The 27,568-nt window shown below is 46.8% G+C and overlaps 1 protein-coding gene across 7 annotated transcripts in view; it reads left to right on the forward strand.

Moving 5' to 3' along the window:
* Positions 1-27,568, forward strand: part of Ntrk3 (neurotrophic receptor tyrosine kinase 3) — a 354,575-nt gene that overhangs the window by 66,955 nt on the left and 260,052 nt on the right. For all 7 annotated transcript variants that reach the window (XM_057756147.1, XM_057756143.1, XM_057756144.1 and 4 more), the window contains one exon: positions 27,394-27,462. In XM_057756147.1, coding sequence (XP_057612130.1) covers positions 27,394-27,462 — 69 coding nt within the window. The remainder of the gene's footprint in view (positions 1-27,393; positions 27,463-27,568) is intronic.

A 27,568-nucleotide genomic window follows, 5' to 3' on the forward strand; every position in this document is an offset into this window, starting at 1 on the left:
AAATGGCAAAGCCAGAAGCCAACTACAGGTAACCTGCTTCTGGGCCTCTAGTGCGCATTCTCATAACAGCCCCATTCCACCCTCAGTTCAGCCATGGCTGTTGTCAGTTCTCAGGAGCCAGGATTGAGAAAAGGAAGGCCATAAACTACCTTTCCTAGAATGGGCTCTGAGAGGGAAGGTCCACGAGAGACCACCAAATGAGCCCCTGTGGCTAATACCTGGCCACGGACAGGGTGTGGGTGAGCGGGCAGTGCCCCTTAGCTTGCTAGCTGGTGTTCTGAGGGCCATTGCCAGTTATTTACACTGGGCGGACGCTCTGCAAAGACAAAGATGCTCACTGATCAGTCATGTTCTGTGCCATGCGGTTGTGAGAACTCTGGACTTTCAGCCACTGATTTCTCTTCCCGTTCTTTGGACCCTACCTCAGGTAGATCCATGTCTGCGTGTGCTCACCCCACTATAACGTGTGAGGATGACTCTGTTCCAGCGTCCTGTGGCTTCAAGCCTTCAGGTGCAGCTTCGGTAGCTGAGTGTCCCCTGGAGATGGGTGGGGGTCCCTTCACTCTTCTCACAGTCCAGCTCCTTTGACATTGGATGATGCAGAGCACATCTCTTCTTGTTCCTTTCAAACGGATCATCTTCTAGAGCCCCAGATGAATTTGCACCACAGAATTCACCAAGCTGCGGATTCCTAACTGGACTTTCTCAGCTGCTACCCATTTATCTGCTGCCCGCAAAGGCAGTCAATTCCCAGTCCACTGACACCATTAGTTGACTGAGCAATCGCCTCTCCCGGGGCCTCGTGTAGAAATTATTCCTTGTTCCCTAGCGAGGCAGGTGGCAAGCTTCCTCAATTGATTTTCTCTATTCTCGTCCATTTGTGTCTCTCCTCCAGTCTCCTGTGGTCCTGGGTACCTATGTCCTCTTTGGCAATTTCTTTTTGCTTACTGTTTTGATGGTCAGCATTCTGATCCGCTCAGGGCAGGACCACTGTGACCTAGATAATGCGGTCGTGGGCTGCTCTTGCTGGCCGGCTGCATGCTCTCTATAGCTTTTTACACAGCCCTCTTAGCGGGAAGTCCCAAAGTCACCTTACAGACGCGGTCTTCCCAATTCCAGACATCTTGGGTCTCAGGATCTCCCGAACCAAACTATTAAGGTTTTTCTTATAACCTTGTCAACTTTTAATGTTGAACTACTCAGTCCACTGCTGGGTAAACATTTTGGCCTCTGGCCTGCGTGGTTCCAAGCCTTGGGAGTTACGCAGTGTGTTCGTATTTTCTGGTCTTGATTATTCTCCATAGATTTTCTTTTCTTTTTTTCCCCTCCCCTAAGGCTTCATTACTTCCCATTTGTCCACATCTCTTTTGTCCATTTCTCTTGTTAAGGACAGATTTAGAAAATGAGTTTAGTGCCTTGGCTGTTTTGGAGTCATCATTAATCTCAGTTCCACTTCGTCCCTTAGCAAGCTGGCGCCTCGTGTCTCCTCCCTTGTTTCTTTCTGATGAATTTGCAAAAGCCTCCCTTCCTCCCAGGTTAACCCCTCTGTCTCTGAGGGTTTGCTTTGGTTCTGCAGAGCTTCTGCCTTTCCTGACTGATCTTTTAGGTGAGTCAGCTATGGAGACTGCCCTGAGCTGGAAGGGTCCGTGTCTTTCAGAGGGGTTCGCCTTGCACTAGCTCCGGCTGACTTGGTCTCTGGATTCTAGATTCTGTTTCCCCCAACACACCCTGAAGCCAACATGAGAAGCCCAACTCAGACCCTGAAACCAACCTGTAGAAAGGCCTGTTTGTGCAATGATACAAACATCCCCAGTGACAAAGACTGGGTCTTCTTAAATCAAGTTTCCTCAACATTAAGAGTCTCTGAAAAATGAGTAAGAGTGACTGGAAAATGTGAAAGTGAACGAGGTCGTGAGCTGTAATTTAGCCATGTCATCTCTTTCCTCTTATCACCTCGACTGAAAAACCATGTCCTAGGATTTTTCCAGAAACACTAGGGATTAGTATCAGTCACAGGACACCCTCTCCTGTGACTGCACAGAGTCGGTGCCTACTCAGTGGTATTTCCTGAATCCAAATCTGTGTCAGAAGGCCAGTCCTTGTTCAGCTCTACAAGGACTTTGAAGCTCCTCTGGGATTCTAGCCCTGTGTGTGTGTGTGTGTGCACGCACGTGTGTGTGTACAGTTAGTGGGTGAGGAAAGTAGAGAGTTATAGTGGAGAGCTGACTGGAGCCAGGTAGGTGCCGTACAAGTCTTCTGGAAATTTTCTAGCACATACATCCTTGGCAGTTCTTAAGAGGTGTTGGTGCAGTTATTGTCATGGACGAAGTTGCACCAATGTGTTATTGTCATCCTGAATGAGGGACTCAAGACAGAACAGTGGGAGGTAGTGACCCGGAACTGGATGTAGAGAATGTGGTTGGTCACTAGGCATCCATTCCTGCCTGCTTTAGTTCCTTTTTCTCATACAGATATTTCTCCTGACTCTGGTCATCAACACCACCTCCAGGTTTACAGCCCTGTGTCTTTTGTGTGCTCTTTTTCTCTTTTTCTCTTCCCAGGACATCACTCATCTGATTTTCCAGCCTATGCCAGCCAAGGAGGCTGAATTCTTTGGTCTGTGATTTAGGGAACCATTTAAGGTCACCTGTGTGTTGGTAGAGGGCATCTGCCTTGTTTGTGCTGGGAACTTTACTGAGTGTTAAAGTCAACTGGGGGAGTCACTTCTTATGTATCAAGAATTTCAGGGTGATATGAGCATTTTACACTGGGCCTCTTGGGAGCTGGAATCCAGAATCTAAGTTGGGAGAGTAGTCATTGGTCCTTCTGATGCCTCTCAAGCCCTGGTTGATGGTTGTCATGTTGTCATAGACAATGAAGGAATAGAGACATGCTCTGTCAAGAGTGAACAGGTGGCTCCTCCTCTTCATATCTCATCTATAAATTGGGTCTAATCTCACTCTCCACAGTCCCCAAGGTCATAGTGAAGATGGAGTGGACTGTGATGGCAAGGGACTTTGACAAGCACCCTGGAGCACCTTGGGGCATGCTGTAGCCTGTGTTCACTTTGGGAGAATAAGCAATGTCAAGCCAGGGAGTTGCCCATCTTCCTGAGCTTTCCCTTCTTCCTATGAGCTCAGTGCTTAAGTGTAGAGGTTATTGCTGGGTGAGACGTCCTTATCAGAACACAGAACTCTAGGGGAACTTGACTAAAATACCTTGTCCTCTTGTACTTGGCTAAAGATGTTGATGCGTGTGTGTCACTGTCTCAGTTTGAAGATCAAGTTTTCAAGAATTTGAAAAGAGTTTTGCTGATGAAAATGACATCAACCTCATTCCCAGGGACAAACTTCTCCCTTCCCTGGAACCTGACATTTAGCACTCAGTGCTTTTGTGGTTTAGAGTACTACAAAGCCCACATATAATAGTCCTTGGAGTCATGGGGCACTTTTTTAGAAATATGAATGCATTAAATCCTTCCAAGGACATCTATTGATGTTCCGCTCTGCCTCAGACAAAGATGCCAGTAACTTTGTGTTTAGGTCATTGACTTCATGGAGACAGTTTGGGGTGGGAGGGGACAGTGTAGAGACAGTTAAGTTACAATGAAATGAAAACTGGGGTTCCCTGTGTCATTTAGCAAAGGCACATGATGTGTCTGTTGGGAAGGGAGGGGTTATGGCAGAGACAGCTCCTGGAGTGATGGCAGGTATCCTTAAGTTCATCAATGTCTGGGACTTGGTACCTGCCAAAGAGTTGATGCAGGGAACAAGGAGAACAGCTGTAGATAGAGGACACTGGATGCTGTATATCTAGAGATACAATGTGTTTTTAGGGCCACATGCCTTTGGGGGCTGACAACACAGCTCACAGCCATTCTTCAATGTGGCCCTATCTTGGTGTTCTATTGCTGTGAAGAGACACCATGACTATGGCAACTCTTATAATGGAAAACATCTAATTGGGGCTGGCTTATAGTTTCAGAGGTTTAGTCCATTGTCATCATGGCAGGAAGCATGAAGGTGTCCAGGTAGACATGGTGCTGGAGAAATAGCTAAGAGTTCAACAACTGAATCCTCAGGCAACAAGAAGAGGGAGACCCTGGGCTTGGAATGGGTTTTCTGAAACCTTGAAGCCTGCCCCCACTGACACACTTGTTCCAACAGGGTCACACCCACTGATTCTTTCAAATGGTGCCACTCTCTGGTGATTAACTATTAAAATCATGGGCTAATGGGGGACATTCTCATCTAACTGCCACAGGCCCAATGACAAAAGAATTAGAATCTTTGGGTATCAGTTACTTTTCTCATTAATGTGAGAAAAATACCTGAAAGCAGCAACTTAAGGCAGGGAGATTTATACCTGCTCATGGTGGAGGGGCTGCGGTCTATCATCTATCATGAGGATTAAAACGCAGCAGGAAGTCGCTCCAGCTATAATGTCAGGAGCCTGTGGCTTGACTTGTTCCATCTGGAAGGACCAGGAATCTGACACACACACACACACAGAGAGAGAGAGAGAGAGAGAGAGAGAGAGAGGGAGGGAGAGAGAGAGAGAGAGAGAGAGAGAGAGAGAGAGAGCTAGTGTCAGCTAAAACCCCAAGGCTCGACCCTCAGCGACTCACTTCCTTTAGCTGGACCTTGTCTCTCAAAGGTCTCACAACCTCCCAAAATAGCACGCCCAGCTGGGGATCAAGAGATCAAACATGGGAGCCTATAGGGGGCATTTCATATTTAAACCATAACACTTTGCTTCTATGGATCACATACTCAGGTGCGCCCTGTGACCTGATACCCACTCACTGGAGCAGGGAAACTGTTCCCTTTTGAGCACAAAGAGGACCCAGGGCTGCAGAAGAACAGAGCCTCCTCTGATATGGCCGCGTCTGTTGCCAGCCGTAGTGTAGTGTCTCTGTGCCTCCTTCCACAAGGATGTCTTGGTGTTCCCACACCAGGGACCCAGCCTCTCGCACATTCCATGGTTTAAGTGTCACAGCATCCTGGGCTGTCCCGGAGATGTTTCTCTCTACCTCAGCCTGCAGAGCCTGAACATTTTAACATCATCCTCCTAAATATGACTCTGATGTTTTTACGATATGATCCAAACCCTCTGTCTCAGTCTACAAAGTGATTGCCTGGTCCATGCAGAGACCTGGATGGGACAGACACCTTAGAAGGACACCTTAGAAAGTGGTCTTGGGACCACCCTGACATCTGCTCCTGCCTTCTCTGGTGCTCCCAGGCTTCCTAGATTCCTCTGTACTTTGCTCCTTCTTTCTCAAAGAACAGCCTTTACCTGGGTTGTACTTCTGCTCAGTCAGCCCCAGCTTGCCTCAGTTAGTACTTTCTTCTTCAGGTTTCATCTCCAGGGCAACTGAGTAGGCCCAGAAAGCAAAGGATCTGAGCTGAGCTCCAGGGCAATGGAAAGTAAGCTGTTCAGCATATCCTGGGCCCACTGAACCAGACTGAAGATGGTGTCAGTCCCTCTCAGAGCAGGTTGTCAGCAGTGCCCATCCCACAGGGGAATTAAAGTGACCTCAGCCATCCCCACTCACACCAATATCCTCCCAGAGTAAGGAATGGACACCTAGTTTTTTTTCCCCTGTCTTCTCCAGTCTCTGGTGAGTCTATTTGTATTCTAGGCAGCTCACCTCTCTGGGTGGTAGTGGGACTGTCCCCGCTCCTCAAATCCCAGGTACCAAGCATCCCCCCACAACAGCTCAGAAACTCCTCCTGACACAGGAAGGGTGGTGTTTGCTAAGAGCAACTGTGTACTCCTTATTTATTGTGCAGAAAAGAAAACAAATTAAGCCCTTGTAATTATACAGTCAGGCGTGTTCTTAAAGAAAGCTTAAACAGTCAGAACTCCATTTAGGATATTAATAACTGCATTCCTAAGCTCCAGCATCTCTCTCTCTTTTCCTGGCTCATCCCAGCCATGTCTGTTCCTTCTCTCCTTGGTCTTCCTTTTTGGCACAGACCTCTTCATAACCCCCGGCCATCTTGAGAAAACCTGGTTGTCTGGCCCAGCAGCATGCAATGGCCGCTCTGGATTTGATGCGTTTTAAGAATTCCATGGATGTGGGGCTGAGCTAGAATTTTCTTGTTCTGTTACCACCTCTCTCATTTCGGTTTGATGCCCTGAATGCTGGAGCAGAGGAGAGTTGGCTTCTGTTTCCAGCTGACTGCTGACTAGCTGAGAGACCTTGGTCAAGTCACCTAAACTCTTTAAGTTCCTGGTAACATTGTGTCTGTCCCTCCTAGGCTTTTGTAGGGTCCAGGGAGGGGACGTACATTTGAATTCCAGATGTATAATATACTCATTTCTTTTCTTTACCTCTGGTTGAAGCCTTGTACCAGAATTCTAGAAAACTGTCTCATTCCCTCTGCTCAGGATTCACACTTTTCACTGGTGGACCACAACTATTCTAGACCCCTGTTAGATAGGGTGAGGAAACTGTGAAGAACTGGTGCATCTTTGTCAGGGGGCGGGGCTCAAAAGGGCTCAGAGCAGACATCATCACTGGTGCTGTGTGGTTCTATTCCATGTGCTGTTCTGAGGGTCTCCTTGGCACACTCTCTTCAGTGTCCAATGGTTAATTACTTGAGTAACACGCACCATTACTCAATAGGCTGCGGTGCTCTACAAACACATGTCCCAAGGACCATCGCATTACGTATGCAGTACTAAGATGAAGTAGCAATTACTACCATCCCTGTTTCATCAGGGAGGCATCTGAGTGAGTGAGTGGTTGAAAGCCACACAGCTAGAATTAGTGCAGTGTGTGTAGGGACCCCGGCCTCTGACTCTGAGTCTTGTGTCTTTTCTGTGCACTGGGCAGCTCCTTCAGCCACCACTACCACCTAGGAGGAAGGAGGACCGTCACCTGCTTTCCAGACTTGAGCATCTTGGTGTTGACTCAAGACTTACCACTGGGCAGTTGTCACCTTGCTCTTCCTCTCTGCTCTGATCCCATGGCATAGGAAACACATAACAGTTTGCAATAGTGATATTATGACAGTTGAGCAATTGCTGGGACACCGAAGACCAATCCATAGTTTCCATCAGGCAGTTTTGTGACTAGCACAGCAATGGCAGCTACGAAAGGCAGGTGACAGGTGCTTAGGAAATGACTCCCCGTGGTAACCCCTTGGAGTGGGAGAGAGAATTGAGGACACTGAGGTAAGATTTGGCCCAGGCAGAGTTGGGGTATTCAATTTAGTTGGGAAGATAAAATTAGCTTTCTTAAGCTAGTGACATAAACATATTACCATCTGTTGGATGGTGCTGACCGTTGCAGGCAGAGATTCTTGTACTCCGGAAATTCTGGGAAAGAATTCAGGAAGGTCTGGGCTTGTTTGTAGGATAACATTTGTAGTAATGTATAGCAAGAGGGAGAGAATGAATGTTGTGTGTGTGTGTGTGTGTGTGTGCACATCCACAAGCAATCAGGGCGGGAAGCCAGGCAGTGGGGGAGAGACTGTGTCAAGCTCCAGGCTAGACACTTTCCCAACAATAACAGTGTGACTGACATTATCTCTGTTTTACAAAGGAACACTGGGTGGAGGCGGTGGGGGGGATGAGGGAGGACTCTTGATCTCAGAAACGTTAATTTGTCCATGGTCACATAGCTAGTAAAGATGGATTTATATCTTTTAATGTCCGCTCCAGATCTCATGTCCTTTCTGTTGTAACTGTCGAAAAGAGCAGTTTACTCCTCTAGGCATAGCCAGGAATTCAGCATCTTCAAGCACAGGGGCATTATGATATTTTATTCCTTTTGGCAAAAATCACTATTCTTGTGCCCACTCCCACAGATTCAGCACCATGGCCAGGGCTCAAGCCCATACCCTCCTTTACCTCCAGGGTACCAGTGCATACCTTCATGATACAGGCATCCAGGATCCAGGTTGATCTTTATTGACCTTTTGGCATCCTCCCAGATGCTGGTGGCTGACTTGAGTCCTTCAGTAAATACTCCCAGCGTGTATGTCCAAGAGCCACTTACGTATAATAGACAAGGGTGTTGTTCTGTTTGCCAGTATCTCTGGTGGGATGCAGACCTCCAGGGAGCAGGGGAAGAGCTCTTCCCATCACCTACCCAAGTATAGCCCAGACTGCGTCAAAGCTGTGATGTAGGATCTGGAGTGACTTGAACTGAGGACTCTTGGATCCTGCAAGGTTGTGAGCTGCCATGATCTTCTTTCTTTCAGGGCAAGTTCCTAGGGTGAGCCTTCTGTGTTCCTCCTGTCAAGTGGGACAAGGAGCAAGTGAACATGGCATAGCTTTCCCCACAGGCAAGCGTTGAAGATGCCAAACTATGGGAGCAGCCCAGCAGAGCTTATAGAGTTACATTGTCTATAGTAATAAACTTTCTTCTTCCTTGGAAGGCTTTTACCTGTGTGCTACTAAACAGAGTCCCAGTCTTGAAATTTAGACATCTTCCAACATGTGGACATATGCAAACACACACACACACACACACACACGCACATGTGCGCGAACACCCGCACACCTGCATAGCATATTGGTGTGTACATGGTGTGTGGGTCTTGGAATTAAACACAATGGACTCAGGTCCAATTTTAACATTACCAGCTCTGTGACCTTGAACCAGCTACCTCACCTCTAAGCCGTGGATTCTTTATCTGTCAGATGAGAACCAATCATTATAATAACACGGGCCATGAAATGTTGTCAGGAAGAGTCAGTGAAGAAATATGTTACAGCACGTGGTAGTTAGTGCCTAACTAGCCCTCAATAAACGTCGCTCGTTATTTCGATTTTGCTGAAAATGATTTCTGTATCCCAATTTTCTTTAGTTTGCTCACATGATTATTGTTACTAATATAGGAAAGTCCTCATAGCAGGGAAATGATTAGCAAGTTAATTAATTGTTTTCACTCCGGTACAAAGTTCAGGGTTTTAATTGAAGCTGAGGTCAGCCACCGAGGAGCAGGAAGAAGAATTATCCCAATTTGCTGTCTTGGTCAGTGAAGATCCCACCATGCCTGAGTACACACTTTCCTTCAGCAGCAATCATGGTCAGCATACGGATGTCTCTCTCCTCTGTGTCAAGAATGTCATATCAGAATTCTAGTCCACATAAATCTCGGTGTTTATGGTCACACCGCAATGACCAGCCCATGAAATCCTGTGTTTTGTTCTCTCTCCTTCCTCATTCCTCTAAGTTCAGTTCAAAGTGCCTTACGTCCAGAGCTGAGTGTGGTGTCAACACATCTCTAATCCCAGAACTTAAGGCAGAGGCAGGAGAATCACATGCACAAGATCAGACTAGAGTTCCCTTTTGGACACTCTTTCAACAACAAGAATAACAATAACCAAACAACAACAACAACAACAACAACATTAACAACAACCCCCAAACCCAAACCAAACCAAACAATCAAAAAGAAGGGTGGAGATGGGGATGCAGCTCAGATGACACAGTGCTTGCTTAGTCTTGGGTTCAATTCCCAGTACCACAGAAAACTGGCATGGCGATGCACGCCTGTAATCCCAGCACTGGAGAGGTGGGGGTAGGAGGATCAGAAGTTCCGTAGTGTTGTTGGTTACATAGTAAGTTTGAAGTCAGTCTGAGATACTGTGAGACCCTGTCTAAAAGGCAAAAACAGAAAAAAAAAAAAAAAAGCTCCTCCCAAACTCGGTCTATATTCATTTCTCAGCCTGAAGTGAAGAAGCAGCTCTTTGGTAATGTAACTAAGTGGGGTAGGGGTGGGTACTATGTTCAAATGTTCAGCAGGAGATGGAAGTGTGTTATCTTGTTTCTCCTTTGCAAGTCTCCCTGGAGCCAGCTTTAGGGGGGTAAAAAAAGGACATTGCTTTTCCCAAACATTTTTGCAGAATTGGGCAACAGAGGCCAAAAGCCTATGCTTGGTATAAATTACAGAAAACAGTGGTGTAATGACATTGTTTGGTGAATAAATTAAAGCCTTGAGTCACGAGGCCACTAGCAGAGAGAGCAGAGAAGTATAATTAAAGGAGAAAAAAAAGGGCTATCAGCTGACGTTAGGAGCGAGACAGGGACTAGGCAGGGCTGGTGGGGAGGGCAGCAGGTCCTTCCCCTCACTGCAGCTTAGAAGAGAGGCCATGGCTGTTCCTTACAGTCAGGGAGGCTGAAGGAGGAGGCCAGTGCTCCTCACCCTTAGGAGACAGTGAAGGGAAGGGAGCTCTAGTGAACATTAATCCATGTGGACTTAGGAGGAAGGACTGCTGTCAGGTCTCGAACTCTGCAGTAACTGGGAATAAGCTTAGATAGAGCTCTGCTAAAGGCCGATGGGAATCTGGGGTACGGGGATGAGGCTAGGGTGGAGCTGGGATTCTATGGAGTTGTCCTATCCTGGGAATAGTTTTCCGGGGCCTCTTGTATTTGCTGTGGGCCCTTCTTTTTTTATTTATTTTTATTTATTTTATTTTTTTAAATTTTTTTATTGAAAAAAATTTTCTGCCTCCTCCCTGCCTCCCATTTCCCTCCCCCTCCTCCCGCCCCTCTCCCCCTACCCCCCTCCTCTTCTCCTCCCTCTCCAGCCCCAAGAGCAGTCAGGGTTCCCTGCCCTGTGGAAAGTCCAAGGTCCTCCCCACTCCATCCAGGTCTAGGAAGGTGAACATCCAAATGTCTAGGCTCCCACAAAGCCAGAACATAAAGTAGGATCAAAACCCCGTGCCATTGTCCTTGGCCTCTCATCAGCTCTCATTGTCCGCCATGTTCAGAGAGTCCGGTTTTATCCCATGCTTTTTCAGTCACAGTCCAGCTGGCCTTGGTGAGCTCCCAATAGATCAGACCCACTGTCTCAGTGGGTGGGTGCACCCCTCGTGGTCCTGCCTTCCTTGCTCATGTTCTCCCTCCTTCTGCTCCTCGTTAGGACATTGGGAGCTCAGTCCGGTGCTCCAGTGTGGGCCTCTGTCTCTATCTCTATCCATTGCTAGATGAAGGTTCTATGGTGATATGCAAGATATTCATCAGTATGGCTATAGGATAGGGTCATTTCAGGTTCCCTATCCTCAGCTGGCTGTGGGCCCTTCTTGAGAATGCTCTGTGACTTTTCTATTCTAATGATTCAAATATAATCATTTCAGGGCGAAGATGCCAGTATATATGGGTGCTGCTGTGGCCAGGTTGTCAAACTATAGGGCCAACAAGGTGTGGAGACCATGGAAAAAGTGGAAATTCTTGTTTGTTTTGGACAATAATTGTCTAAAAATTGTCCCTTCTATGGGTTGTTTTAGAAGCACGGTGAACGAACAGATTGTTGCAGGGAACCATGGCTCATATACCCTGTACACCCAGTGACTGGCATTTCCTAACCTGGAACAGCCACCAAATGAGAATGTGTTGAATAGTGGAGAGAAAGCCTTTGTGTACAGAGAAAGCAGGCTGATACTGAAGCTTACTGGTCTAGAGAACCCACGTTCCTGCCTTGCTCATAGATAGAAGCCGACATTTAACAGGGTGTGTGGCACGGAGTAGGTGCTCCATAAACGGGATGATCTTGCAGTATGAAATCCAGAGTAGGATATGGGTAGCGGAAAGGAAGCTAATGCAGTGGGATTCTGGGACAGCAGCTGTGAACTGAGCTGTTTGGGCAAATCAGGATATGTGGTCTGCTGTCATCAGTACTTAACTGGATACATTACTCTTGTGTCCTTGGGGCTACGTAGAGAACAATGAAGGTCTTAATCTCTCTTTATTTTTTCGTTTTGAGCCTGGGTCTTGCAGTGTATTTCAGATTAGCCTGGAACTCACTGTGTAGCCTAAACTGACCTGGAGTTTGTGAATACCCTGCCTCCAGCTCCTGAGTGCAGGGCTGACAGGCATCCACTACTGTGCCTGGAGTTATCCCTGCTGTATATATTTACTTTTTAAATTTTATATCACTTTTATGTATGCTTGACCCCACTCAACAGACATTTATGGAAGACCTGTGTTCCAGGTACACTGATAGGCATTAGGTATCCATGTAGGTAGAAAAAAGACCTGTCTTTAGACTCTTAGGGTTCTCTTTCTTTAATGGAAGCTAGATACTTTCTTGTGTGACAAGTGCTGACTTACAGGGATGGATAAAGTGTTCAGGGAGGTATAGGTGGGGAAACTAGTAATCTCAGAGGTGCTGGCCAGGAAAGTCTTCCCAGAGGAAGGATGCTGCGTCAGGAAGTCACAGAAGAGGATCAAGAACTCGGCAGGCTTTCTGGGAGGAGCTAGAGTGTCAAGCCATGATCCCCTCTATACCACCTTTCCAGAATACAAAGCGTAGAGTAATGATGAGAATGGATGGATGCTTGACCCCAGCGCACAGAGACTGGCTGCTATCGGATATAATATCATGTCATCCATCAGAGCTGCTATGGAAGATGACAGTGTGAGGTGAAAGTTTGGAGTAGGGGGACTCTGCTGCAAGCATAGGGCTTTGCATTTGAGGTGTCGATTCTGGCAGCGGCACCGGGGAGAAAGAAGTTTCCAGACACCAAGAACCAAGGAGAGGTTGGCTGTGATCTACCGTTCAGTGACACAGTGCCTAGTATCCTTGGCTAACCTCTCTGCCTAGGCTAACAGAAGAACCACGTGTAGGGGTAGCAAGGACACAGATCTCCAGGGTCTTCCCGGATGTGGGAGATGGGTAATGAGAGAAAGGAGAGAGGAAGCCCTAAGAGGAAGCTAGGCTTTGTTTAGATAAAGCCCATCTGCCTCACTATCCCGGGCTTTCGGATGCAATATGAAAATGTTCCTCATTATTTTCCTTGGATGAGTTTGCTATCCTGATGATATTAATTATTCTTAAAGGTCAACAGCGCTCTTTCGAATCCCCTTCTGTTCTATCATGTAATCAGTTAATTAATTGGAAACCATTTAGCCGCGTCTGCTGAGTGAGTTTGCGTGGTGCGTGCGAGTTTTCTTGTTTGCTTGCTCCTGTGACGATGGCTCCCTCCATGTGCCTGTTTCTTCCAAGGATTTGGAAGCTAGAGCCTGGGTCCCTCCCTTCTTTCCGCCCTCTCTGCTGGCTGCTTCCTCTTCATTCACAGCTGTCTTATAAGGTGTTATCACATCAGATTTTCCCCTTTGTTCATCCTTACTGGTAATGGTGCCTTACCCGAGAGTGCCTGTCAGATGACAAGGACTATGTGGGGTGCACATACGCGCTGCTTTATTGGATGCTCACTTGCTAATATGGTAGAGATACTCCGTCCATCCAGTTCAGAAGAGAGGCCTCAGGCTTAGCATGGCCAATGGAGCTGTTTGAGCATCATAGAGCTAGAAACCGAGCAGGGATGGGGTCCACCAAGAGCCTTATTTTCATGTTTGCTACAATGCTGGTGTTTCCTCCTGAATACTAGGGGAGGAGACTTGGACAGATCTCGTTTACAATCCCAGTTCTGGGCTCCGCATTTGACAAGACATGGCAGCAGGCCTTTTTCTTTATTGGGTTTTTCTTTTTTTTTCCTGCTGTCTCCAAAATGCTATGTATACCACAGAGCTGAAACAGATATCTGTGCTTGCTGGATAGGAACAGTATGATCTTATCCTGGAGGTGGTAACACCTGAGGGTCATGTGAAGAGCAGAAACAGGAAGTTCAGTAGCACAGCGCCTCCTCCTTCTGCTACTAGGAGGAAGCAAGACCACCACCTCTGAAGCCAGACAGCTGGGGTATCGTGCCCCTCTTTTGCAGTTGCTCACTGGGATCAATTAGTTACGCCCATCCTTTCTTTCCTCCTCTACACCTTTTCTGATGTCTGGTGGCCCCTCTCATGCTCTTAGTTTATAACCCCTGCTTTTATCTTTTAGGTTCCCAATGCATGGAGTTCACAAAAGCATCTTTTTTGGGGGGAGCCCCCACAGGCTTTCATAAAGGTCTCCAGATTCTGGACACTGAATTTGGAGCACCAAAACCAAAACCAAAAATCAAAACAAAACAAAACTTCTGTGGAAATGAATTACCTCTTCCGGTGTATATGTGTGTCTGTCTGTTGTTCTCTCTGTGTGTGTGTGTGTCTGTCTGTCTGTCTGTCTGCACTTGTGCACATGCAAACAGGGAGCAAGCAGGTCCTGTCTGCAAACCCCCTGGACAGCAAGGCCTTTACTTGCTCATTGTGTTAGTTCTCAATGCAGTGACAGCCCCTTCCCCAGCTGACTTGTGGCTCCATCCAATTGGACATCCTCCTCCAGCTTTCAGATGGGGCATGCCAAACCGCCTTCCCAGTTATTAATGGTGACATTTGCTCCTAGGAGCCTGCACAGGAAGTCTTTGGCTCCCAACAGGTGTCTCTTTATATTTGGACACATGTCCCCATGGGCATATTCTCCAGCAACCTAGTGTGTTTGAACTACCAGCTTTTGAGGGTATGGATTTGTTTGGAGTCCTAGTCCACTCATCCTGGAAAAAAAAAATCACCAGATCATTGGTTCTCTCAGTGTGCTTCTAAAATGGGGGCACCAACAATATTCCAGGAACCTCTTAGAAATGCAAATTTCCTCCTCCCATCCTACCTATTCAGAAACTCCCTGGGGTGCTGCAGTTTTTACTAGCCTCTGGGTGCTTCTGTTAGCCTCAGTGAGAGAAACCTTCTAGGGATTTCTTTAAACCCACAACCCCCATGCTGTGTTCTCCCGGGCTCTTCTTGAAGGAGAACTTGTCTTCAATGCTGGAGAATCAGACCCTAAGACAGAAGCCCCAAGCAGCTTTGTTCTCACAATTTTAATGTTTTTAAGACAGTCGTATATTTTCCTTTAAACTCAAAGGTGGTTGCTAGAAAGAGGGGAGACTGTTTGCCCACCTTAAAGGAATAGCTTCTCCACTTGAAGTGCAGCCTGATGCAGCCAGGTTGGTCCCAGGCAGTCCTTCCCAGAGCTCAGGTTTCCAAGGGCAAGTTTTCTCTTGCCGGCAGCTCCTCCCAGCCTGGGGCGTGGCCCACAGGACCCTGACTCCCTTCATTCCCTAACCCCTCACTCCCCTAGAGAGAGAGGGTCCACTCTTTGGCTGTGTAGGGTTTCTTGATGATCAGGCTCTGCAGACCGTATTATATTGTATCTTTGTTTTGTTCTGGTCACGACAGCTTGTGAGTTAAAAAATAAAAAAGAAAATGAACACACGTCATCTATCACGCAGAGCCCCTTTAGGGCCATGGCCATGACTGCCCAGCTCATGCGCCACATGGGTGGCCCTGGCTGAGAGCCTGAGTTCAGTGCCTCCCCCCCACTCCCTCCTGCAGTGCCTCTCTGGGGTTCTAGAGAGTCCACGTGTTTTGGGTCAATTAGCTTTGGGTCAATTAGCTTTTGGTAATTTGAAAAGAAATTCCAAAGGAGCCGAATTTCCCAGAATAGCTTCAGGAGCACTCTGCCTGGTGTGAGGTGGACAGTATGAGGAGGTAAGACTGTATGGAACGTCACTTCTCGGCTTTGCACAAGAAAGGGAAGCAGGCTAGGGGCGTCCCGACTCCGTCCACAGGATGAGGGATCTATGGTATAGAAATGCTGCCAGGTACCTCCTGGAGAAGTGGGCAGGCTACCTGCTGCTGCCTTATCAAAGTGCTTTCTGTATTATTTTGTGAACTTATGTGTTTTATTACATTAAGTGTTGTGGGAATGCAGAGGACCATAGCCTGGGCCGTGTTATTTGTTTATTGGCCTTGGGCCTGATGACTAGACATGGATCTTCTAATTAAGGGGAAAGACGGGACATGAAAGAAGGAACATAGGATAGGCCTTGTGAAGCTGCTTTCCACTCCCTGTTTCCCATACCCCAGTCACGTCTCAGAATTCCTATGGGGATAGGCCTGCTATTACCACCCCATTTATGGGGGAGCAAACTGAAGTACCAAGAGATCAAGAGAGTCCATAAATTAGTCAAGATTCCAGGGAATGGGAACTACAGAGCAAGGACTAGCGTACATGATTCCTTGTGGGGCCAAAGACCGTGGGTGCTCGACCTACCCTGTTCCATTACACACTGAACCCAGCCGAGAGTGGAGGACTCGAGAGCAAAGGACTCTTCAACTGCCTTGACGGTCGCCTCAACCGCCTTGATGTGGGTATCAGAAGATGGGGCACTTCCTGACCCTCAATTTAGTTACTGTTTGCTGGATTATCTTGGGACATCGTCTTAACTACTGGGCTCTTCATTTTTCGCTCTTGTGTCCAGGCTCCAGAACTGGTGTGTCTAGTCATAGGGAAAAGAAATTCTCTCAGGCTGAGTCCTGGCCTTCTGAATGTACCCTTCCACCCTGAGGCTGTGCTGACACAGGAAAGGATTCTTACCCCAAGAGAACATCCTGGCCAGTAGGCTAAGCCCTGGTCCTGCTGTGCTGTCCTCTTGATATTCTGGCCAGGCTGATGTTAGGCAGGTGACTTGGAATGGAAGGTTGCCAGAGGCAGGGAAGGGTCAAGAGGAAGAGCTCCTTCATCCTCAGATGAACCCATAGATTCTTCTATGTTTTGTGGGGGCCAGAATGAGATAGTGAGTGAGGGGGAGTGTGCAAATCCATGTGAATTCAAACCTGCTTGTGAATGTAGCTTTGTTTATGTTTGTGACTTGGTACATATATGTGATATTTGAATGTGTGCAGCGTGTTTATGTGCTATACTCCTGTATACGTGTGTGTGTGTATGTGTGTATGTGTGTGTGCATCAAAGGTGGGCAAGGGCTCCTCCTCACCCTCCAGGAGAGTCTGAGCTGCTATAAAAACTGCTAGCGGTGGAGACTGAGGTTGAGGTCTTAAGACCAGTATGTAGGTGAGAGAGGGACATGGGAAGAAGCAGGAGCCACATCTGCTGCAGCTGGGATTGCCCTTGTTCTTTGGCTGTCTCCTTGCTGTGTCTTCTTTGTTCTTACACCATGGCTGCCGAGAGGGAAGATCTTCCTTCCCTTCAGTGCCCTTGGAAGTCTGTCTCTTCAAACGAATGTTGAGAGACTTCAGTTAAATTTGCTGTGCATCTATTGAAGACTTCCTGGGTTCTGGTGCTATAAAGGGTGTACAATGAAAAGAAATGGTTCTCTGCTTCCAATGCAAGCAGCGTGATGGGGGTGGCAGTATACACACAGCTGGCATTCAAAGCTGACAGTCTGAGATGTGGGCAGTGGACAATGCTCGTTCAGAATCCAGTCGGGGGAAAGAGGAGGCAGAGAGGATGTCGGAATGGCAAACACAAGCTGTCTTGGGGGAAGACCGTGGACACTGGCCTGGAGAATGAGGAAGCAAAGGCGTGAAGGGTGCAGGAAACACAAGGTACAGCAGTGTGCTGGAGAAGGCCAGGGTGCTGTCAGGAACAGAGAGCATGGAGGTACCTGTCTGTGCATGGTGAGTTTTCAGGGCTAGATATGACGTGGAGACAAAGGGTGGCAGGAGATGGGCCATGAGGAGGAACAGGAGGTTGGGGTTCTCTCATAGACATGCTTGAATTACAAGGTAGACTTCACACTTTACCAAGAAGGCCAAGCCTTCTGGAAGAGTCCAACTTTTTGTTCCCAGATGGTATCCTGGGTATGCAGCCAGGGTCCTACCCCACACTACTCAGCAGGTGCAAGTCCTGGTCCCCTGCTTCCTGCCTTGAGCTTCTCCAGCCTGTAGGGCTGCGGAACAATAGGAGGGCTTTCTTTTCCATAACACAGACTTCTTGACAGCTGGATTTGGGGACAGTGTTGTCCCGGCCTGACTTTGTGAGCTTATAATTACACTTTTCCAGCTGTTGACAGCTTCTCTTCACCAAGGACTTCAGTCAACAACTGAGTTTCACAGATGGTGTAGAGTTCTGCCTTGGACATCTGTGGCTGCTGAGCACTTGAAGGGTGGCCAGTCCAAATTGTGGTGTGCTCTGAATGTCAAATACACACGGATTTCAAAGACTTACTATGCAAACATAACGGCCTAAGAATGAAAATATATCTCAGTGGTCGTTTTCGATGCTGATTACAGGTTATTCATGATGTTTTCAATATGTTCATAATTCTTTCTGCCATTTAAAATCCCATTAATAGGAAATTTCTAATGGCATATGGATCTTGTGTTTATTTTCTGTTGAAAAGCGCCAGTCTAGATTAATGTGGTAGTGTATCCTTTAATATCAGTACTTGAGAGCCTAAGTCAGGAAGACTGAGGATTCAAGGCCAGTACATATATATAGTGAGACACTTGACTCCAAACCAACCAACTAACCAACCAACCAACCACCCACCAATCAACCAAGAACTGGAGAGAGAGCTCAGTTACTAAAGTGCCTGCCTTGTAAGTACAAGAATCTAATGGCAATTCCCAGAACCTCAATAAAATCAGACAGGTCATTCACGGTTGTAATCCCAGTGCTGGGGAGGAGGCCAAGGCAGGAGGATCTGTTGGAAGTTTTGGACAGGCAGCCTACCCTACTTGTCCAGTTCCAGGCCAGAGAGACCATGTCTCAAATGGAAATGACCAATGCTAAATAGCCTGTGATAAGGAACGCTTGAGGTTATCACCACAAGCATTTATACATATATATACACACATATGTACACACACACACACACACACACACACAAAAGGCAAGCAGGAAGGGAATGAAAGAAAGATAGCAAAGGAGAAAATTCCAGCCCAGAGTAGAAGTTGTTGTGCTTTTCTTGTGAGGGATCACCTAGCGTTTTGGACTTACTGGCTTTTGTTGCATCTATTTGACTCCTCTGTGCTAAGGTGCATGTAACCTGTATCAGTTATCCATTGCTGCTATAACAAGTGAAAAGAGCTGTTGATGTAAGGCAATGTAAATAGAGTGTCTTACCCTTCTGTGGTTTAGAAGTCTGCAGTGGGTCTCCCTAGTCTAGAATTAATGTGTTAATAGGGCCATGCTCCCTCCTGGACACCCTTGGGAGAATCCATTTCTTGATGTTTGCAGTTTCTAATGGCCACATACATTCCTTGACTCACGGTGCATCCTTCATCTTATCCTCCCGTGCCTTGTGACCTTGGCTACATCCTCTGCTTTCTGCCTCCACTAAAATAGATATTTTATTAATTCTCTGAGATTTTTAGACATTGTATTTTGATCACATTCACCACCTCTCCAGATTCCTCCCAGATACAGCCCTCCTTCCATACCCACCCAGCTTTGTGCTCTTCTTTTCAAAACTCATTCAGTCCAATAGCACTGGGTAGATATTCTTAGGTGTGTGGCCATCCACTGAAATGCCTTCCACCAGACCAGGCTAATGGCTACTGTGCCAAACCGAAATATGGGCCCACACAAAACTAATGCTCCTCCCCTAGCAGCTACCAGTTACCAATGGTCCCCTAGGGCTGGAACTCAGTGATTGCTTCTTCCTGTCTCTATTCTGGAATTTGTGTGACTTGAGCTGGCCCAGGTATTGTGTATGCTTTTAAAAGGCTACTGTGGTTACATTTGAGCAACAAAGCAACGTAGGGTAATTTCCCAGTGTTACCTTCACCGCCCCCACTCCGCCCCCTTTGTTTGGAAGTGAACAGTGTGTATCCCAGATTCTGCACATGGGTATCTTTGGAAGGCTATTATCCTGCTTAGAATATGGCCATAGGCAACACAAAGACAAGCAGGAATGGCTGCTTTCCAATAAAACTGCAAAAATAGACCACCAGCCTGCTGGCTGGGGCTTGCTGAGTCTCAGTGTAGGATTGCCATCTCTAAGTATGTAAAGAGGGAGGTTTTTTTTTTTTTTTTTTTTTTTGGTGGGTATGCTGTAGAGAGGGGTCTGTGGTCCAGTAAGTTTGAGAGACCAAGTAAGCCCGTTCCTGGTTAAGACCCTGAGAAGTTCCATAGTAAATAAGCCATTTTGATTTTCTGTAGAGGAATGTTTTGTCAAGTAGTATGATTCCACTTTCGCATAATGCTATTGAATATGTTACAAACTTAGATTCCCAAGAACCCACCCTTGGCAACCCTGACCTAGTCCAGCAGAGGGCATTTTTGAGAAAGCTGCCTCCAGTCTCCTGATGTAAGGTCAAGACTCCAGGCACGTCACTTGAGATTTGATTAGAGAAAGCATTTTGGCTTCATTAAAGTTCATTAAATGAGCCAGCCAGTGTAATTTAGCCGAATAAAAATGGCTCAGATGACTTTAACCCCCACCCCTTTTTACAACAATTTAATTGAGGGAAAAGCAAATATATCAGCAATGGAGAAAAATGTCTCTTGGCCTTCAAGAGGAAGCTTGGGCCCCAGCACCTCTTTTCTTGTTAGAGCTCTGAATTTTAAAGGGATGGATTATGGGGTTCCCTGAATGCTGCCATTAGATCCTGGTGACGAGACCCCCCCCCCCATCACTCTCAGCACATAAAAGTCACAGAGTCAAGACCATGGGGTGGGAACTCCTGGTTCTTGAGCAAGTGGTCAGTAGACCATCAACCCCATCTTTCTCCCATGATTTTTTTTCTTCTTCTCAGGAAACACTGTATATGGTTTGATGCTGCAGTAGGGGATTCTCCTTATTTGACTTCTCCTCCCGTGCTTTCAGAAATTTTAAAGGCAATCCAGTGTGGTGTGTCAGGGGAGGTGGATGCTGTGCTCTAAATGTTTGTGTTCTTCGTTGAGCCCGTTGTCTCCAGCATGATGGTTTTAAGAGGGACACCTCCAGGGATGAGACTAATGCCCCCATAAAGGAAGCCTGACTGAGACTCTTCATCCTGTACAGCATGGGAGGTTAGAAGAGCCTATGATGACGCAGCCACCACAGGCCGCCCCTCATCTGCTTGCCCATGGTTCCTCCATATCCCAAGAATGCACAGAACTATGACAGATAGATTTCTCTTGTTTGTAAGCCCCTAGTCTATGGTTTGTGTGTGGGTATGGTATGTATGTATGGTTCACATGTGTGTATGTGTGCATGCATACATGCATGTAGAAGCTGGAGCACAATCTCAGAAGCCATCCACCTTGCTTTTCTTTGAGACAGATTTTATATTGGCCTTGCTGGCCAGTGAGCTCCAGGGATCCACTTGGGTCTTCTTCCCCAGTGCTAGTATTAAAGTACATCTTTCCAGGCCCAGCTCTTTTACATGATTCTGGGGACAGAACTCAGGTCCCCATGCTTACACAGCAACCACTTTATTGACTGAGCCATCTCCCGGTCCCTAGCCCATGGTATTTTATTATAGATGCTCACATGGATTGAGCCTAAGACCAAGTAGCTCTCTTTCATGTGGAAAAAACAAAACAAAACTGAGACAGGGAGTAGAGAGATGCCCCTTTCCAAAGCTACCTCTCTGCAAGAAATAACTAAGGTTTGCCTTGTGATGTTTCCAACTGGCAGGCTGCAGCCTAGGAGCCGTGGGATTGGGAGGGGTTTCTGGGTAGCAGCACTGAGTGCACGCATAGAAAACACGCGATGCACGGAGGAAATACCCTTCGGTAGCTGCAGAACGAATCCTCCAGGAAAATCCAGCGCCAGTGGAATTTGTCTTTGGGATGTGAGCTGAACATTGTTCCAGTTCCCCGTTTTTCTATCTCACTAATCTTTTGAAGGGGGAGGCTGGGGGGTACCTAGAGGGTTAACAAATGGACCGATAGAAGATTGGATATTAGCAGCTGGAGCTTGTCTTGGAGACTGGTTCCTCAGTGTGATCATGCATATAGAGGAGGGTGCGGGATGACAGAAAACCATGGCTTGGAGTCCTTCTCAGGCTATAGTGGGGCATTCAAATTGGTTGTCAGGGCCTGGGGCAAATGACAGGGCTGAAGACAGGTGCATTCATTGTCTAGGCTACAATGACACAACATTATAGCTCAAGTAGCTTCAACAATGGACATTTATTTCTTCTGTTCTGGAGGCTCAGGGGCCAAGATTAAGGGTCTTGGCAGGTTTGATTTCTTTTGAGGCCTCTATTTCTAGTTTCTTGGTGGCTATGATCCCTCTGTATCTCTACATGGTCTTGCCTCTGAGTGTGTCTATGTCCACTTCACCTCTTCTTATAAAGACGTCAGTCAAGTTGAATTATGACCAGCTCTAATGATCCCTTGTCATCTTAATCACCTCTTTACAGGCCCCAATCTCTAAGAATATTAACATCCTTAGGGTTCCAACATGGAACTGTGTGGGGAAGGCGCCATTTTGGCCCATGATCATAGAAGTCCAAATGTAAGCTAGAGGGGTTGAGGTGATGCAGAGGTGCGCAACCATCTAAGAGTCGGCACGGGAGGCAACTGACAGAGAGGTCTGTGATGCTGATGTGAGTGTGTCAGGCTATGTGTGGTTGAGTGGCGTGTGAGTGGAGCAGGATGGTGTAATAGCACAGAGAAGTCAGGTGGGTTCTTCAGCTATCCTCAACACGATGGAATAACAGGACATACTGAGTCTGCTTCTGCCAGTAAAAGCACTGCTTCTAAAAGTTAGTCCCGCTCTTGGTGCAGGAAGTCTACCGGCCTCTGTCTTCAGGATCTCTGTCGATGGCTCTTACTGTCTCCCTTTCAAGTCTCAGTGCCCAAGTATTGAGGGCCACAGAAGGGCTCCTCTGCTCGGATTCTTCCTACAGCATCTTACTGACCCTTCCATAGCGTAATCGACTTAGGCTAGAGGGAGATAGAGGGCTCCACTCCTGCTAAATAAAGGTGGGTGCTACTCTTAGCAACCCCATAGGCTGCTTTACCAGGGGACCTGTCTATCTGACAGAGTGGCAGATTGCCTCAGAGGATCCCGGTTTCCTGCTTAGTTAATGCAGGGAGGGCCACCTCAACCCTGTCTCTCCACTGGGCCCAGAGTGTGGCCATATGTGTGTCTACCACTTTGCTTTCAAAGCTCCTATCATTTCTGTTTATTACCTCTGGACCCCAGAGTCTGGCTGGGAGGGAGACAGTTGTGCAGGACAAAATTGATGGCTTTGTTTGGAAGTCTTGGATGAGAGAGAGAGAGAGAGAGAGAGAGAGAGAGAGAGAGAGAGAGAGAGAGAGGAGAGATTGGACTCGGGAAAGCAATGCCTCATCTCGTAAAATCTCACTCACCAAACTAATTTGATGGTCAGATGACTTGGATACTGGCCATTGACCCAAGCAAAAGTCAAAGGCAGTTGACAATGGATCTGCTAGGGAGGAGGCACCAGGAGAAGGCTGTGTGAGCTCTGAGACAGGGTGACTCTTAATTAAACTCTTGTCTGATGATCAGCATAACCGAACCATCAATAACTGCTGACAGATGGATCCAGGTGAGGGGTCAGCAGGAAGGAAAACTGGGGCAGTGAGTTCTGCCCATGTGGATGCTAATGCCCATCAAAACCCCAGACCTCACTTTCCCATCTCTCCTGTTTCATGGGAATGTATAAATGCCCAACAGGACAGGACTGCCGGTGGTACACCCTGTTTGTGTTTGTGGAGTGTATATTTGACCTGGGTACTTCTCTGTGTGTCGAGGGCAGTACACTGGGTACAGTCACACAGGTTGCACACTGCACAGTCCCTAGGACTTCTGAAGCCGTGTCCTTGTATCTGGAAATGTATGTGAGTGTGTGTATGTGTTATATACACATACACGCACATATTCACTCTATCCACATGCTTATATATACACACATATGTATATATATGTATGTGTGTGGACAGAGTGAATGCGTACTGCAGTGGCCACTTCATAACGTGCTTGAGAAATCTGAAGAACCTTTCTCCTCCAGGCGGGGCACGGTGTGTGAAGGAGGGGTGGGTGGGCTGGAGATGAAGCTGCACCCCTGTGGAAGAACAAAAACTCACTCCTCCTTACTAGGTGTCCCAGGCCCCCAGCTGCCTTTCCCTTGTAATAAGAAGGGAATAATGCTATTCCTTATTCTTTATTTGCCCAGAGTGCCTATGATTTTCTTTCTTTCAGAATCCAATTTTCTCTTGACATTTCTGCCTGTTGTAGCGAAGCATGACCTTTGTAAGAGGACGTGGCTGGCAGCCTGTTTTCTGCCTGGGGCTCCCCAGAACTCCTGGAAGGCTCTCTGCCTGTTCCTTTCTCAGAAAGGAGCCAGGCTGCCCGGCGTACCTGGGCCAGTTCTGCCTCTAGGATGTCTTGTTCCTAACAGAAGCCTCTCTCACCAGAGGTGTGCTTCATCAGAGGCATGCTTCTCCAGGCTCAGTGAGCACGAGGTCCCCGCAGGCTGCCAGGGCTCAGATTTTTGAAGCGTAGGTTTTGTTCAGTGGAAGACTGAAGAAAACTAGGGAACTAAAGGTGCAGGCTGGGAAGCTTTCCAGATGTCTGCTAGGATTCTCTCGTGATTTTGAAGTTTAGGAATTGTTGTGTGTGTGTGTGTGTGTGTGTGTGTGTGTACATATATACACATATAGATGAATGCCAGAGGTCAGACTTGGGTCTCTTGTCTTAGGAATCATATGCACTCTCTTTGGAGGGGGGATGCAATCTCTTATTGGGATCTGTAATTCTGTGGTTAGAAGAGGCTAGCTGGCTGGCAGCCTCCAAGAATCCATCTATTTCTACCTCCACAATGCTTGGGTTACAAGTTTGTTCTGCCATACATAGCTTTTTACTTGTGTTCTGGGACTCCATCTCAGGCAAGCATTTCACTGATGAAACTTTCTCCTCAGCCCCCATTGTTCAAGTGTTGCTCCCAAGAATGCTGTTGTGCAGAGTCAACAAGCAGGAAAAACAGAGACAGTAAAAAGGCTTCTGCCTGGCTGATCCAAGCACTCACATTTGCTGCAACATCACACAGCCTAATGGCAATCAAGACCCAGAGGCTAGCAGACGGGTACTGAAGCCCATGGCCTTTGATCCCAACTTCTGAGCTTCAAGGCTACTAGTTATGTTTGGGTAGTGACTGTCAGAGTTTGCTATACCCGTTGTTGTTCTGTTCCTCTGAGCAGGAGCATTTCCTTTGGGAAGCTTGGCCTTGGGGTTATCTGAAATGATCTTGATACAGTTCTTGTGTAACCCCGGTTCTTCTCACAGGTGCAGGGGCTTTGTGAAGCATAACCTGATGAATGACTCAAGATGGTTCTTACCATCTTACCAACATGGAATATCATACCAGAACTCTCAACCCTGCAGGGAGGTGTGGGAAAGCTGGGTCTATGGGGTCATCCCAGAGAGCTCTTTGTGGGTTCAAGGCCTTTGGACAGAGACAGCAATAAACACAAGGAAGAGAATAGAGCAGCAGACTTATGAGATACCTGTGTGTGATCTCTTTCCTTTCTACAGCTGTCCCCTGTACCCTTAGAGATGGGCTGCTTTACCAACACCATCATAAACTGTCTTAGAAAGTTAGCTGGTTTAGGACAGTGTAGGATCCAGCCATATTATCAGAGATAAGCTGCATCTAAGGGAAAATGGGATGTTCTATTTCTTCCTGTTCTTAGGTTTGAGTATCTTTTCTTGTTTCATATTGAACACATCCTCAATTCTGTAGGTCTCAGTACAAACACATCTCTCCAATACACTATTTGGTTTTACTCTCTAGTTATCTAACTAAGAAGTGGGAAGCTCTTCTGTTAATACACTAACTTTTACTAATAGGTACATATTACTTGTGTAAAGATGGGTTTATAGTGATGTTTTCAAACCTGCATATAGCATATGAATTTGTTATATTCATCTGCCATTACCTTCTCTTGCCTTTCCTCTGTTATCTGATCCAAGAGGATCATTTTGGTCCTACTGCCCAAATGTGATCTATTAGTAGGCTTCTTCATCTTACTAAATGCCCCAGTAGTCAACGATATATTAGTGACTTTCTTGGTTGTGTGACAAAAGGCTTGACATAAGAACTTAGGGAAGAATATTTTGGCTGATGGTTTCAGAGAGTCCATGGTCTCTTGGTCTCATGTCCTTAAGCATTACATCATGGTGGTGTGTGGAAGGCTGTTCACTTCTTGATAGACAGGAGGCAGACAGTACTACAAGAAGGGGTCAGAGGTAATACATTGCTAAGGACATAGCCCTAGTTATCTACCTCTAGTATTCTTGACTTCTCAAACTAGTGCTACCAGCTAGAGAAGAAACATTCAAAACACATATCTGTGGAGGCCATTTCAAATTTCAACCATAATACCCACCACTCATTTTGCTCTCCTCTTTTCCCAGAGCTAGCTGCAGGTTCTGATGGTGTTACCCCAAGCACTTACCTTCAACCCATCTCTCCTCGTGTTTTTTGTTTTTTTTTTTTAAATTTCTTCTCTCTTTTTTTTTTTTTTGTGTGTGTGGAAGCTAGGTAAGGTCTCCTAACTAGTTTGTCAACTTCCAGTCTTGGTCTTCCATTTTGAAAAGTGATGTTTAGTTTATGGTACATCCCCACTAAGTGCCCCCCCCCCTTGTTTTCTGTTGTCTCCTCCCAAGGTCTACAAATATGGCGGGAGTTCCTCTCCTGCTTATCTCCAGTCCATCTCTGTAACTGTTTCTCAGCTCATTATCATTCTTTCTGTTCCAAGGTCTCTTGTTAACTACTCAAGCACCCAAGTGAAGTAGCCAACTCCCAAATACTCTTGTCATTTTGCTTATACTATTCTTTATGCTCATTCATTTGTGATTTGAAGATAAGGTTCCATCTTTTTTTGTCAATGGTCTACCACCCAGACCTTAGCATAGCCCATATATGACTCTTCTACTTGTTGCAGAAGTCACCTAAGTATAAGTGCACATGGAAGTGTCTATGTGTGTGTGTGTGTGTGTGTGTGTGTGTGTGTATGTGTGAACAAGAGTTTGTGTTTGCATTGTTACCCGTGTGCTTAATAGATTAAATATACACACGTTTGTGTATGGGTGGATAGTTATCTAAATGGAACCCGCACTGCCATTCATTCCCATCAGCCAATGAATACATTGTTCCTGGGTTGCTACTTCATATCTTGCAGTGCCTAACTACTGCCTTTAAGGGCTGTTATCACGTCCAAAGTTGTTTGTTGAGCCGGACAAAGTAATAACTGTGGGCGTGTTGCTTCTTTTATTCAGAAGACTAATGGCTGCTCGCTTCCCCTGTACATCCTAATGAGAACAATTAAATAGCCATTAGGAGAAGAGATATGTGAACAAAAAGCTGATGTCTTGATCTCTGGAATGGGCATGTGTTCTTGGGGAGGGGTGGGTGAGAAGTTTCAAGGAACCTGAAGATTCCCTGCCTGTGTGGATGTAAAGGATGCTGTGGGCTTGGTTACCTCCAGGACTATTGTTTAGAGAAGGCTGCTTCCAACAGGCTCCCTGAGGTTTTATTAGAGGGCAGCGTGAGGAGTAAGCAAGAGAACCATATTGTTTCTTGGATGTGTGAAGCCTTACCCTGGAGAAAGGCTTCAGCATCCCCTTCACAGCTGCCCAACTGTCTCAACTCTTAGCAGGCTTATCCTTGGCAAAATTGGGTGAAGAAAAAGAAGTGCACCAACGCCTGCCTTCAGGTGACCGAGTCCTCCAAGGAGGGCATTCCTGTTGCTGGCTCTGTCCTTTAACTACCCCTTTATTTGTCCATTTTTGCAGAAACTTGTCAAGTAACCGGCTCACCACGCTCTCCTGGCAGCTCTTCCAGACGCTGAGTCTGCGGGAATTGTAAGTTCGGAATTGGAGACTCTGTCCAGGTGGCGGAGTGCTGGTAATGGTTGGGTGGGGAGGAGTGTCAGGCATTGGAGTGCCTGGTGGCTGGGCTGTTTGGGTT

The sequence above is a fragment of the Chionomys nivalis genome, chromosome 23 (genome assembly GCF_950005125.1).
Source record: "Chionomys nivalis chromosome 23, mChiNiv1.1, whole genome shotgun sequence".
Taxonomy (NCBI): Eukaryota; Metazoa; Chordata; class Mammalia; order Rodentia; family Cricetidae; genus Chionomys; species Chionomys nivalis.